Here is a 15,519-nt window from a genome sequence, read left to right as displayed (position 1 = left end):
GTAAAGTGATGTAATTTTCTGAACTTACCAGACTGTTCTAGCTGCTCTGTTATCTGCCTTTTCCCAGTTAGTCATCATATACACATCGCTGATGGCTATTCATCAGAAATCTCATTATGTAAGTATTTTGGGAAGCACAAATTGTCAACCCTTAAATATTGTTGCACGATGGATATTGACATATTTGGTCAAAAATATCATGATTTGATTTTCTCCAAATTGTACAACCCTACGGTCAAGGTTTGCCAGTTGAAAATAGGCAAAGTATACCTCTCAGTCTTACATAAGAATAAACTGAATATTTTGGGTTTTGGACTATTGGTCGACATTTGATTTGATAATGTGACTGTGGACTGTTGGAGAGTGTGGTACTTTTCTGATGATTCATAGATCGGTGGTTCCCAACTGGTGGGTTGTGGGTCCATTCTGAATGTACCGCAAGTGACTTGCGAATAGGTCAAGTTTGTAAAAAACAAACTTTTTTAAGACCAGTGAATTTCTGGCAGAGTGCTTTTATTTTGAAGTGTGGTTTCCTGCTGTAGAATGAGTGAATAATGGACAGCTACTTGACAGAGACAGGAAACTAGCTCAACGACATGGCCAAAGTGTGATGCTGAATAAATTAAACTTTGTGGACCTTAAACTGATGACTAATAATGAAAATCTTCCTTAGCTGCAGCTCGACTATTTATTGGGAAATTAACTTAAAATCAATCTTTAATGTTGCATTTCATGTTTTGCTCCATTGACATTTAATATAATTAAAAAAGTTGTCTGATCAGTGGCACCACATCTAAATGAGCTGCAGATGTGTTTTCAGTATGCTTGTACATTTAATTACAGTGTGAACAACTGAACTATATTAGAAATATAATTTCAGTCCTGCAGACATTAGACACAACTTCTAGAGTTTTAAACTATATTCAAACATGATTTTTTTAAATTGTTGCTATGATAAATAACATTTAACTAATCAGGATTAAAATTAAAGAGCTATAATTAAAGGTAATTGCTGCATCTGTTTTAGCTGGAAGTACAGTCACACTAGAGTAATCTTTATTGTGCCAGCCAGCTTCCAGCTTTGTTGACTCAAGTAGTCCATGCTGAGACCCATAATCAGTAATATTACTCAGTTTAGCAGCTGGTTACCAGCACAGCGTGTTGATGATGTGGCTTTATGTATGTTTGAGATGTTTCCTCACTTGAAATCGTCTCTGCTTCAACATCAGATTCATTAGAAGGTTTTTCTTCTTCATTTTAGTTTTGGTGATGTAGAGTTTATCCTGTTGGTGTACAGAGATCAGACTGTATCTTTACATGCAGTCACAGTCACTATTCACCACAGCTGAAGTGCCCTCCTTGACTGAGTCGAGACGTCAACTTGTCTGAGAGTCTCGGAGGGACACGACAAGAAGCTAATTCCTCCTTTCACTGGGTGGAATTAAGTGATTGAAGTGCTCCACATTCCCAAATTCTCTGAGTTATTTTGGTGCAGTTGCAGCTCTGAAGGACGGCTGTATATTCATGAGCTCTCCTTTTTAGTCATTAGGCTCCAAATCTTCCCCCCAGACTGACTGCCAACGAGGTCAGCAGCAAGAAGAGCTTCAGTTCCTGCGTCCAGAAAGCATCTTAGAAAATATTTTACTTTAGAGATTCTCTCAAGAGCTTCATAAAAATAAGATGCACAGATTTAATTTAAGTCCCGTCCTCAGGAAGCAAAAAATAAAAAGGTTGTATCTCTAAATGCATGTCCAGGCTGCAGAGAATTCCTGACAGCATCTATTCTTAACCTCGATGTCTCCTAAAGAGTTGTTGCCTCTTCATCCTCCATCCTCATCCTCCTCTCAACCTTCTCATTCTGGATTTATCCACCATCACCTCACACTATTGAGTGTTTCCTCCCTCTGTCTCCACCTCACACATTTCATTTTTAGAGATATTGATGTTGATATGGTGGAATAAACAGATGTTCGCTAGAAGTTTCTCAAAAAATTGATTTAGAGCTGAAATGGTTAGTTGATGCAGTGGGCAGTAGATCGAGAAAATAATCACAAACTGTTTCGATAACCAATTTATTGTTCGTTTTTCTGTCAAGAATACCAAATATTACCGAGATCCATCCTCTAAAATGTGAAGATTGTTTGCTTTCCTGTGTTCGCTTTGTGGACTTTTGGTCTTAAAAAATCTCTTGTTAACTTTTAGCAAAAAGTGTGTTCTCTGTTCATTTACAAGCTGCATCACTAATGGATTTTTAAAACTTAATTTGTAGCAAACGTCTTAATGACTGTCGTTGCTTGTTGCTTGCTTGTTCAATATGCACAAACAGTGAGTGGCAGGAAGTTAAGTTGGGACTCTTGTTTAATTCCTGTTGGCTCACTATAAGATGGACACCATGACATGTATGTAAAGGTGACAGAAGCTGGATAAAATCCGTAAGGTGGTGCATGTCTGAAAGGTGTTACAGTGATAGCATCGGGATTATTGAATAGCAGGAAGACTGTTACAGACTGGAGGACAAGGGCAGGGAGGGTCTGACGAAAGACCCTAATAGTGCATTATGGGAAATACAGTGTCCAGTGATTTTGGTGTTTGACCCACACTAGAGATAAAAAGTCAGGATATCTAAAGACCCTGAATATAGTGTTGGAGTTTCAGTTGGGAAGGGATAAAAGATAGATAGTATTCGATGAGTTGCATATGATGCATGGGTATGTTTAATTATATTTAACATATTTAAGTTGATCAGTTATGAAAATACGAAGGTTGAGCTTGTTTTGTTGCTTTGTTTTCCTGTTGTTTTTTTTTTTGCTTTGTCATTAACGATCAAATGTGTAGGATTTAGTGACGTATTGTGGCGATGTTTCAGGTTGTAATGAGTTTTCCCCATTTGCCAAGCGTGTAGGAGAACTATGGTGGCTGATGTGAAAATGCGAATGCCCCTATCTAGAGCCAGTGTTAGGTTTGTCTGTTCTGGGCTAATGTAGAAGCAACATGGTGGACTCCGTGGATGAGGGCTTGCTCAGTATGTAGATATAAACGGCTCAAGGTAACGAAAACACAACAGTTCTTAGTTTTTAGGTTATTGCATTCTAACAAAACTAATTATTATATTCCATTTTTTGCCAATATATCCATCTAAATCCTACACTCAGGACGTTAAAGATTGTAGGTTTGTCTTGTTGATGAGGAAAATATATTGTACATAGTGAGACGTTTAAATATCATCCTTTTAAGCAAAAAAAGTCAGTCTCTCTCGGCCTCTACTGCACAAATTTCAACTATTTATTTTAAATCTGTTTCCCATTGTGGGCCGGCCATAAGCCGCAATGTCCCCAGCTTGAATTTGGCTACTGACCTTTGTTGCATGTCTTTCTCTCATTTTCTGTCATCGCTCTACCATTGCTGCCTCATAAATTTATTACAAACGCCCAAAAAAATTATTAAAAAAAGTGTCCAGTAAGCCGCTGCAGTGAGCACGCATGCATAACAGAATGATTCTGGAACGGGAACATCTGACTTTCCTGCTGTGACATGTTGACTGTGAGGAGGGTCTATTAATGGTGTATAGCTGTTGTCATGAATGTCGAGTCACTGCAGCAGCTCTGATGCTTTCACTGGTGTCGGTGTGTTTAGTAAATTTCGCTGACGAGCAGCAGTGAAAGTCTGGACAGCAGCTCGGTGAAAATGGCTCTGAAAAAGACTGAAGTCTGGCAGCTGTGAACTCACCTGACAGGACAGACTGAATCAAATCAATGCGCTGTCTGTCTGTCTGCTGCCAGACGCTTTATCTCTGCCTCTCCATGTCTCCATCCCTGCTGGCTTCATCCCAGTGCTCCCAGTGTTCCCAGTAGTATCCAGTCTCTTGGCAGCTCTCCCGTCAGCCCTGCAGAGTGGCTGCATGGAGCCGGCACTGAGCCAGCCTGGCGAATTAGAGGTGATTATAGCAGTGTGTGTGTGTGTGTTGGTGCGTATGTGTGTGTGTGTGTGTGTGTGTGTGTGTGTGTGTGTTGTGGCTGTAAAGCCTCTGCGACAGACTGGCATTTTGTTATATAACCAATTTTACACCAAATCAGCCTCAGTGCTCACCAGGAGAGGAAGTGACCTCTAACCAGCTGAACTAATCCTGACTCTCTGATTGGTTGGTGTGCTGTCCAGGTACACAGACGTCATCCAGGTCCAGTGTCGGTATAATATTGATTCACAGACCGAATAGTCAGTTATTTATTTCAGTCACTAATAGATTATTGCGGATATTAATGTCTTGAGAAATGTTTGTCTTTAGGGGTGGTTCACTGAAATCAGAATTTCTCAGAAGGGCTTTTTCCTGAGTGACAGTTAGTTAGTTCCCACAAAACCTTTCCTTTGCATGTTTTTCAGAGTATCAGGGAGGGACTGTGTTTCCGGAAAAAGTTAAATTTCTGTATGTCAATGTTGTGGGCAGGGCTGAACGATTTGGGGAAATATAAATATTTTTGACCAGGTTTTTTTTTTCATGTTTATAAAATATCACATTAGTGGTTTACTTGACATTACTCAAGTAACTTCTAAACATCCAAAACCAGTGCTATTTTTAGTGATAACGGTTGCATAGTTGGCCACTTTTTCTAATAATGCAAGTTGCTATTGAAAAAGTGTTTTCATACCAGACTGACAACCGTGAATGAAACTGTGCTTTATCAATATTTTCTGGTTCTAGCTCCTTAAATTTGGCTGTTCATTGTTTGCTTTTGTCCTGTGTGGCAGTAAATTGACCCTTTTTTCCAACATTTCATAGACTAAACAATTCATTTAGAAAGCAATTGCCTTAATCAAATTCTCTTGTGATTTATTGTTTTTTAAATTCCATTTTTTGTCATTTACTCCCATTGTGTTGAAGACAGATATCTCCAAACCTGGACAAATAAACTGTCTGAATGGAAAGACACTCAGATTAGGGTTAAATGACCCTTTAAGATAAAAAGCTCCTTCTCCAATTTCCTGAAAAGTTTTTAATACAGACTTTAATTTTATTAGCATTAAACAGAGACGCCAGTGCCATCATGTTTGTGTGCGTTACGCTCAGTTATTCGGTGTGAATGTCACCAGGGTTTTATCAAGGTCCATTTGTCTAATCCTGCTGGCTCCATAAGCCCCTAACTGCCTCTCACTTAGTCTTAATTTTGCAATTCTTTCCCTTTTTTAATTAACATTTCACTGGTGTTGATTCGACCTTGGGACCCTAATGTGTTTCTGTAGGATATAAAAAGCTGTAATCATTCAGGAGAAAGAGGTTTTTCCTCCTCGCTGCTGTGATGTGATGGCAGCAGGGAACAGCTTCTCCATGCCTCATAAATGTCATCAAGACGTTTTGTCTCCATTTAGCCTCTCTCAAGACTTTTCACACCAGGTTCCCAAACTCACGTTCACCAAGACATAAAACCTTTTCCCTCTGAGATGAAGAAAAGATAAATGAATAACTAGGACTTGTAAAAATGATACTTTTGCCACCAACAGTGAACAAAATCATCACTCTTGTCTTGTGTGTGAGGTGGAAGCATTTGTCTTCAGTCTCAGTTTTGAGTTTGCCATTTGTTGGGCAATGATTTTAATCATGTGTCCAGGCTTGTTGTTAACACTTTATTGAAGAAGACGAAGTTGCAATGCTTTTTAGTGTTCACTGTCATTTGTTTAAATGGACTTGTGTTGCTCTGATGACAATCAATCAATCAATAAGCTTTTTTCTCCACAAGCCTGGGAGTAATTTGTATTTTTAAACTTTTTTTTTTAACTTTTTTTTAATGATTTGTGAAGCTTTTTTTGCAAATAATCTTGTAAATAGACTTCATTGTGTAAGGAGCCTGAGTTTTTGAGGTTTTTCCTATGTTTTTCATGTTCCCTTGTTCTTTTGTTTGTGCGGTACTGTATGTGACATACGGTGCACAGGTTGTTATCAGTTATTGAGAAATACTCCCAGAAATTCCCCCACACCTGTGCCCACCTGTGAAATGGGCGGAGCAGTTTCTGTTTAAGCTCACTGTTGCGAAAGATGGTGTTTAACACTCTTGACGAAGGTCCAGTAGGACAGAAATGTAAGTGTTACTAATTAATTGTGAATCTGAGCAAAAGCATTGTGCGGGATTTGCTGTTCAAAGACCAATGCACCTGCATCTGAGACAGTTTAATGTGCTAATATGTCTCTTTTTTAAAATCCATTTTTAATGCAAAGAACGTGATTGAAAAAAAATCTTATTTTTAGTGACCAATTTACAAACCTGTCATCATGATGCCAATTTGAAAATACCTGTTATTAACTTTGTGAATGAAGCCATTGCAATAGTGCAAAAAACTGCAGTACATTAGCTGGCCATTTGAGGCTGGTGACAAAATAGAGCAAATCCCCATAAACCATTTTGTACAACTCACCTGTTTAAATTTTATTTTTATTTTTATTTTTTTTTAAAGCTATTTTTTGGGGCATTTGTGCCTTTAACTGATAGGACAGCTTAAGCGTGAAAGGGGGAGAGAGGGAATGACATTCAGCAAAGGGCCACAGGCTAGAGTCGAACCTGAGCCGTTGTGGCAACAGCCCCCACCTGTTTATATTTTATTAATTATCTTTGGGTTTTGGACATAGACATAGATTGTTTTTTGGAGCCATAAGTGACCATATTTAGATGAGAGGGTAAAGCTGTGGAGCAGCGAGGGGTAGATGCTACTCATAGACTATATTATCGCCTCGCAGACAACCTGTCACTCAAAATAGCCCACACAGGTGAGTTATATAAAAATTAACCCCACGTCCAGTTGGAAATTATCTATAGAGACCAATACTGTTTTTATACCAGGCTGTAAACATGTTTATTTCTGCTGTAAAGTTGAGCCTTTATGGGGACTGGCTTCTGGAGCCAACCTCAAGTGGCCATTCAAAGAACTACAGTTTTTGGCACTTCCTCATTGGCTTCATTTTTCACCCTCTGAGGTTGCTACTTAGTTTTGGGCTGCTTGCCATTTTATAACTAGCCAAAACTAATCAGTAGTTAATAATTTAGAGCTGCAACATTTAGTCAATTAATCAAATTTCTTTGCAAAAACAAGTTTTTTTGAAGACATCAGCTTGTGCTTTAGTTAACTTTAACAGGCATATTTCACTTTTTTGGACATTTTATTGACCAAATGAAAATAAAAAGATAGTTTAATGATGACTGTAATTTACAGCACTTGCTTGAACCATTAAACTTTGTTTAAAAATATTTGAAAGCTTAATCAGCTATTAAAATATTTGCAGATCAATTTTGTTTTCAACTTTTTCTATTGATGTTAATGTGTCTTCTTGACTCAGACAGTAACCCACTTCCTGTTGGTGGCTGTTGTGTCTTGCTGTTGAAGACGGTTGATCTGTTGTTGTTTGTTGTCGGCCCAGGGTTTATTAACAAACAAGCCAAACACATTAAAATTGTTTACTCTCACATACACTGCTGCTTCTGCTTTAAACTGCTGACCTGCTGTAATTAGCACGACTAATGTTGTTAATGGAGGAGCAAGAGACGGATAGACACACACACACACACACACACACACAGACAGTCTAATCCTGTGCAGACAGACAGAGTCTGATCAGGCTAATCCTTCCTCACCTCCCTCTGCTCTGACCGGCAGTTTACCTCTCTCACACACAGACAACACACACACACACACACACACACACACACACACACACACACACACACACACACACACTTCCCATCTCTGTGTTGATTCATTCATGATCTTATTTATTTACTTTGAGAAAGCTTTAAACCCAGTTTTCGTGAAGAAGCCGTTTGACTCTTTGTTGTGGCGGTTTGCTGAGCATCATGGGAGTTCTGACTAGTTTGTTTTTGTGTTTAAAGCTGACAGCTCGAGAACAGGTCAAAGGTTTACTGTAGCTTTGTCTCAAATCTTTTTCAGTGTGTGCTCATGCATATGTTTCTCATTAATCATTTTGCATGCTGAGTTATTCTGATGTTTGAAACGTTTGAAATGTAAATCTGATGAGTGGTTGTTTATTATTCAAGACTTCAGCCCAAGTGTTGCCGCTCTGCTGTCAGTCGACTTTTACTGCCTGGATCCTCTGAGTCATAAAGATAAACTTCAGCTTAATACTCTGTGTGTGTGTGTGCGCGTGTGTCCTGTCAGCTGATCCTCTTGTAGTAAACAAGTGCTCCCTAGAGTGACACATCCCTGATCTCACACATACATGTTCAGAAGCACATACAGTAGCTGAAGTGCCTTTTTAATCCTGCATGTACTCAGTTAAGTTTTTCTTCTTTTTATATTTTATTTTGAACTTTTGCTTTTGTTCATATTTTGGTTATTTGCACTCTTTATAGTTGCACTCGTCTCCACTTTTTATTCCTACTGCTGCCCAACAATTCCCCTTGAGATAGATCACGTTTTATCTCATCTCATCAAAGAGATTATTCCTCTTGAGCTCTGACAGACTTTACTTTATATGTTTGCATTTTTGTCACTTTAAAGTCTGTCTGTGTTTTAACATTCATTGAATGTGTGTGTGTTTTGTATTAATTGTCAGAAATAGCCGCAAGGGCTTTGGCAGCACGAGCAGACAGTCAGGACAATAAAACCACAGAGACAGAGAGACAGAGAGAAGTATTGACAGAATGAGTGGAGAGACACAGAAAAGGCTGTAAATGCTTCTGTCTGTTATTGTGACTGCAGTGTGAGGAGGAGGAGGAGGAGGAGGAGGAAGATTTCCTCCGTCTGGAAAAGCCTTAAATTATCTCTTTATAAAGTCTTAGAAGAGATTTAAAGGCCTTAAATCCAGTTATTACAGGTCCTGCTATTTGCAGAGCAATTTTGGGTTTCTGTCTGCGTTACTGAGCACACTTTCTTCACATTTTCCTTCACTTAAGTTTCACAGCTTCCTTCAGCATGCCGCATATTTAACAGCTTTGTTTTTTATATTAATGTCTAAATTTATCCCCAGATAGAGATGCAAAGCCTTTACATCATGGCCTCAGAAGACAACTACATCTGATTACTTTTTATGTCAGGATCAGCAGCATTTAACACAGACTTTTTGGTCTTAAACTCTTGAAGCATTGAATTCAGAAGACAAAAGGATTTTTAGATTTTCATTAATAAAGTTATTTAATATTTTTTTCTTGCTGCTGCCGCTGTAGACAGTAACATCTGTTAACTGTTATTTCTGAGATGTAGTTGGTTATAGATGATTAAAAATGTAATAACTAATGTAACTTTTAATTACCCAATGAAAGTAATTTAAACTCTACATTTGATTACTTTTTAAATGAATGTCTTAAATTTGGCAAATAAACTAAAAAAGGTCTGGAAATAGACTGTGCCAAAAGGACATATTCCTACGTTGTAAAAAGATACAAAGCAACAGAATGAATGTTTTATTCTACATATAAAGCTTTGACAGAAAATAATTTATTCAGATGTAACCCCTTTGTAATCACCAACATTTTGATTAGTAACTGTAATTTAATTGTATTCTTTCCTTAGTAACTGTAGGTTAGGTGTATCTTATTAAGTCATAATGAGCAAGTGTCCATATTAATAGGAACTTAATGAACATATTGATTATTCTGAGTCTCTCTGAGGTCGTTTTGCGTCCTTTAATGAAGCTCTGTGACTTTACAATAAATATTAATCTGGGCCTGTGCCCAGTAGGCCCGTCAAGTAATCGATCCGTGGCTTCAGGTCATTTTAATGATTCATTATGTTACCAGGAATTGTTATACACAGCTAGAAAGTACTGGCAACAATGTGATGTGTACGCGTTCTTAATAAATAATTGTATTTATCCCTTTTGTTCATTTCCTGTCATTCGCTGACTCTTGTGGTGGTGAAAAAGGTTTTTAATTTCTTCTGTGCGGTATTAAAAAGGTCGTAAAATATCTCTGATCTAATTTTTATCTGAAATATACTGCATCAGCACAACAGTAGAAACAATCCCTATGTCGTGAAGACACAATCTAACAGAGAAGAAACCACTCAAACTCTTTCTCCTTCTTCTTCTGCAGATCCATCCTGAGCCTCTGACCTCTGACTTGTGACCCCTGCTGGCTGGTCTGTGTTGGACCTCTGCTGTTGGTCCTGGCTGCGGTGATGATGATGATGAAGAGGAGGATGAGTTGCAGCCACAGCTTAACTGCACGTGTTGGCGTGTGAAAGGAAGGCAAAGGTTGTCGCACCTGCAGCACACTGAGGAATAAGTCCCTGGAAGTCTTGGAATATAAAGCAGAGGATCTTTGGAAGTCCTTGAAAAACAGGATCCTTGAATACAGAACCTGTGGAACTGGAATGTAAAAATCCGCACAGAGGATACAGCACATTTATAATCTTCTGACCTTACAACAAGGAACAAAATTTGTGGGATTTCTGGGGCGTAAACTTGAGATACAAAACTCCTGGATGTCCTTGGATTTTCCTTTGAATTTAAGTATGCAAAAACTAGAAATAAGTTCAAGTTAAAGAACACTAAGCCACTGAAGTAAAGCTGTTACTCGAGGAGTTTGTGTTCTGAAACTTAATTTTTTTTGGAGCGGAGTTATTTTTCCTGCTCAGACTTTTTCACAGTTTATTTTTCCTCTTCTTGCTCTTGTCCACCTTGCTGTTGGGAGTCTTCATCCTATTTTGACTTTCATCCTCCCCTTGGCTGGAGGACATGGCTCTGTCTCCTTCGATACGAGAACGGGCGACAGGCAGTTGACTCCTGCAGGGAGTGAGGACGAGAGACACACAAGGGGAGGGAGAAGAAGAGAAAGCGGGGAGAATGTCGTGGAAGAGGAACTACTTTGCGTCAGGTGGTGGTGGAGGAGTTGGAAGCGGCGCTGGCGGCAGCGCTGGTGTTGGTGGTGTTGTTGGTAGTGGCGGGATGCAGGGGATGTTGGCACCTCGCACCATGACGTCCATCGCTCCCAGTAAAGGGCTGAGCAACGAACCAGGACAGAACAGCTGCTTCCTGAACAGCGCCCTGCAGGTACGCACACATGTTCTGACATTTCCTACTCTCTTGACTTCCCTCTTTCACTCACATACATACACCGCCTTTCTCTCTGACCTTTGACCCCTGTTGTGAGACCTGCATTGAGTGTGCACATATATTGACCACTGACAGGAAGTTCAGTGTACCTGTTGTAGAGTGCTCCTTCTAACTTACCTTCATGGTCCTCTGAATTTCCTGTCAGGACAGGAAGAGGAGGCATTTGATTGAATAAATTATAGTTGCAGCTAAAAAGAATGTTTAGTATTGATTAATCTGCTGATATCTTCCAGGTTAATTGATAAATCTTATGGTCTATAATGTTTCCCCTGAGCCTTCAGCTGACTTATTCTGGTGTCATCTTCTGTCCAACCAACTGTCCAAACCCAAAGATATTTAGTTTAGAGCTGAAACAATCAGCAGAATTCCAGTCCAATGTGTGGTCTGTGAATGGAACACATCAAACATGCTAACGCACATTTGTTTGTCTTGCACTACCCAGATGTGCTGATCACTGGGATGAGGAAAAATGACCTCATACTTAGCATTTTCAATTTTGGAGCACAAGAGATGCTTTTCACTGTTATAGCCTGTTGTGACCTGTTGCATTCACGGGCAAGTTTTTACAGTATCTGTACAGTGTAATACAGAAATGCTTAAATGTTCCTTTATTTTTGATGATGAAAATAGTAAACCAAAGTACTTCAGTCTCCAGCAGGAGGATTGTGACTGTCTTTGATACTTGCATTGCTGTCTGTTCAGTATTAATGGAAAGAAATGGACCCTTATGCATTTCTTTTTGTCACCAAACCATTACTCCTTAACCAGGTGTGTACTGAGCCATGATTTCTGTGTACTGTTCAGAGTCTGCACAAGTCTGATTATCAAGACCCGAACCAGAATCACAACGTGCAGTACTCCACTCATACATACAGGGGTCGCGTTAACCGGATATTCTCGGTCATTGACCGGTTTTTTACAACAACGACCAAAAAATCTGAAGGCCGTCGGTCATTTGACCGGTTGCAATTACCACCCCCGCCCACTTGGCGGCAGAGCGCACAGTCAGTGGTTTAAGTGGCTGCCGTTTTCACACTGCAGAGAAAGTCATTCATCTGCTTCATGTAGCGTTGTTAACATAACGGCCTGGACACACCAGATGCGTTAGTGCTGCAGAAGTCCTGCGAGTATACTCGCAGGCGCTTGACTGTCCACACAGGCAGCGCATTTCTCCTGCGCTCTCTGCGCCGGTTAAACATCGACTCCACTCGTCTGTTCCCGTCAGTACTCGTTTTTTCACTTCAACGGGTCATTTTAAAATGGGTAAGTCCATATTTTAATTGTTTTTTATAACGTAATAAGTTAATGACAATTTGTCATTGCATGTCCATGTATTGAGCGTGTTGGGTAAACACTGAATGAATAGGGCATATTGTTCTGACCATTTTATTTATGTAGTTATGCCTGTAGGCTCGGTGACACAAAATTAAAATTGTAATGAAGTGATTAGGGTATTGAAAAATGTGTTCGGTTATGCACTGTTGTGCTATTTTAAATTATAAACATGGTATTCCCTCACAGTCCTCAGTGCATGCTGTTGTTATTTTATTTTGAAAATTGGCCGGATCCTCTCGTCTTTTCTGTGTCCGACTTCCTGTTTGGTACGATCCGCTCTATCCACCTTGACAGAAGCGCTCGCGGCTCGCGTGTAGACCAGACACCGAACTGAAGCACTGCGGTGTGTGGATGTCTGTTCATCTTTTTGTTCATGTCCTTATTAATGCACACTTTATAACTTGCTTGTTGGATTTATTGAAAACGAACGAATGAAAACTAAATGTCTTTGAATATCTTTATTATCATTTAAAAACGAAAATTAAAATGACCGGTAAAAATAGATTATGACCGGATTTTTACGACCCTGTCGGTCAAAATGACCAGCAACGAAAAAGTCTAGCGCAGCCTCTGCATACATATGACCATTTACTTCCACAACCCTACCTCAGCCTTCGACACAAGTTCTGTGGCCTGACCCTAAACCGCAAATCCGGTAATAACTATGCACTGTTCAAATAATTTAGTTAGGCAGCACATAGTGATCGTTTCGGGGCATTTCGTATATGTGATACTAATTTAATATATTTTAAAACGAAGGTAATTGAGGAAATACCATTTGAATTAATATATTTTTGCTTATTCTCATAATATTGAGTAGCACATCTCCACAGTTAACGTGCCTATTAGTAACAGACATTGAAACAGCTCTCATATTCCCGCTGGTGCTGAAAACAGAGCTGAGCTACAATGTCAGCAGTCAGAGCATTAAATGTTAATACACTAAATTAATTTCATTCCTTTTTTATGTTAATATTTTTGTCATTCAACACCCATAATCCTAGCCTGGTTCCAAACCACAGACCCCGCCCACTCAACTGAGTAGGCTTGCATTACTGGTCTGGCATACTTCAATGAATTTGCAATTTATCTCGTCCAAACGATGGACGGACCAGTGAACGCCGGGGTCTAGCGATTAGCCAATCAGCGCCACGCTGATGTCAAGCTGTACGCCGGTGGGTAACTGGTGAGGATAGCAACAATGGCGACCGCTACAGATCCTACAGACCACATTAACGATGCTATCGAGGTATTTCGCCACTACTCGCGTTAATGGAGGACCAAATTAAGGAAGCTGCTAAACTGGATTTAACGGCGATGCAGCTGGGCGTGCACGACGACGGAGACATTTTAAACAGGCAATGCTCGCTTGTTTTCGGCACCCCCGAGGCATGGATACTAATGACGTCAGATTCTGGGTGAGTCGTTGGTCTCTACTGATTGGTTAGGGAAAAATCAAATTCCCTTCCCCTTGTAAATCGCCTTCAGTGGAAGCCATGTCAGACTGGTTCTGGGAGCTTCAGTCTGACACTCAGGCTACCGTAATCCAACCCACACATTTTTTTTTTTTTTTTTTTTTTTTTTTTTTTTTGTCAACCAGAACCGAACTGGGAACTAAGATTAAGACAAAATATCACCTGTGAATCACCTTTTTCTGGGGGGGTCACCCACTGAGCACCCACAGATAACCTGACCTGGTGCAGTATTCTGGTGCTGTTTCACCCCTAATTTCAGTTCATTTTTCCTTTAGTGCCACCATGAGGTTCATGTTTGTGAAATATTTCAACAACTAATGGATGAACTGTCATGAAATGTGGTTCAGATGTTCATGTTCAGCCTCACAGAGCTGCTAACATGGCTGCATACTCCTGATGAGCTGTGCATTAAAAGAAACATGCTGTGTGTAAAAAGGGCCGTTATGTGCATCAGGATGTGTGTAATACTCAGCAGCACTGAGGCTGAATGCATCCAGACGCTGACAGAAGGCTCAGTTCCACCACAGTGCCTTTGAGCCAGTCAGTCAGACAGTCAATACTATGGTTGATAAACAGCAGTCAGACAGATGACTCCACCATCCACTTAACAACCAGTTTGATAACCTCCTCCATACTTATGTGAGCCTGTAATGAGCCTCTGCAGCTCCAGGAGCCTCAAACACCTCCCAGGCTGCACATTACACTCATTTATGACTCATCAGCTTTTTGAGGATGAGGTGGTGCATTGTCTGCCTCAACAATAACGTCTACGACAGTGTGAGGAATGGAGTGTGTGCGAGAGCACTAATTATTGGTGGTGTTGGTTTAAACGGAGGCTGACTCATTAACCCTGCAGGGTGGGGCTGCTGCTGAAATGACAGACTGGGCTGAAGAGGAAACACTCATTACATCGTTTAACTGATGCTTGGTGTGAGGTCAGCAGCGACATTACACACAGCCAGAGGTCAGAGGTCACTGCACACACACACATCACGGTGTCTTCTGTCATCAGAAAAAACCCTGACTGTGTTTAACGTTGTATTTCTATAAAGTTGCACCCGACCGATTTTCCACCTCAGCGTGTCTCCAGGTGTTCAGGATTCTACTGCTTGTTTTAAAAGTAGTATAAAGCCTTTAGTGTCTCCAGAGGGAGCTGTGTGAAGTCTGAAATAAGTCTTTAAGAGATGTCACTTGAATCGGCGTCAGTTTAAGACTACAAGTTGGAGAGGTGGAGATGTGTAGTTAGAAAGAAGTGAGACCTCTGTAGGCTGCTGCTCATCTCTGCTGCAGGCTTGATGCTCCAGGCTACATTAGCTGCCAAGAGAGTGACACACTTAAATGTCCAACTGAATTGTCTGTGGTTGAGTTGCATTGTGGGTAATGCTGGTGCCAGGTTTTGACGAGGAAGAAGTGTGGATGATGTGTATGGTTCTGCAGCATCAAATTTAATCTTTTGTCCACCATGAGTCTGGCAGCATTTTGTAAATAACATACCTTGTTTCCTGTGACTGTTAAACTGAAATGCAGGGAGGCTTTTATTGTGAAAGTGTTATAATATGAAGCAGCAGCAGGAAGTGTTGTTTTATCATTAACAATAACTTAATCGAGCTCTGATATGGCTGTAGGAGAGTGAAAAGAAAACAATGATGCTGGAATACA

General features: G+C 40.1%; 1 protein-coding gene across 5 annotated transcripts in view; it reads left to right on the top strand.

The window, feature by feature from the left end:
• Positions 1–15,519, top strand: part of LOC117248223 (ubiquitin carboxyl-terminal hydrolase 54) — a 78,711-nt gene that overhangs the window by 19,950 nt on the left and 43,242 nt on the right. For all 5 annotated transcript variants that reach the window (XM_033613055.2, XM_078160737.1, XM_033613058.2 and 2 more), the window contains exon 2: positions 10,029–10,987. In XM_033613055.2, coding sequence (XP_033468946.2) covers positions 10,781–10,987 — 207 coding nt within the window. In that variant the 5' untranslated portion in view covers positions 10,029–10,780. The remainder of the gene's footprint in view (positions 1–10,028; positions 10,988–15,519) is intronic.

The sequence above is a fragment of the Epinephelus lanceolatus genome, chromosome 17, assembly GCF_041903045.1.
Source record: "Epinephelus lanceolatus isolate andai-2023 chromosome 17, ASM4190304v1, whole genome shotgun sequence".
NCBI classification, from domain to species: domain Eukaryota; kingdom Metazoa; phylum Chordata; class Actinopteri; order Perciformes; family Serranidae; genus Epinephelus; species Epinephelus lanceolatus.
This window is presented reverse-complemented; position numbering and strand designations above follow the sequence as displayed.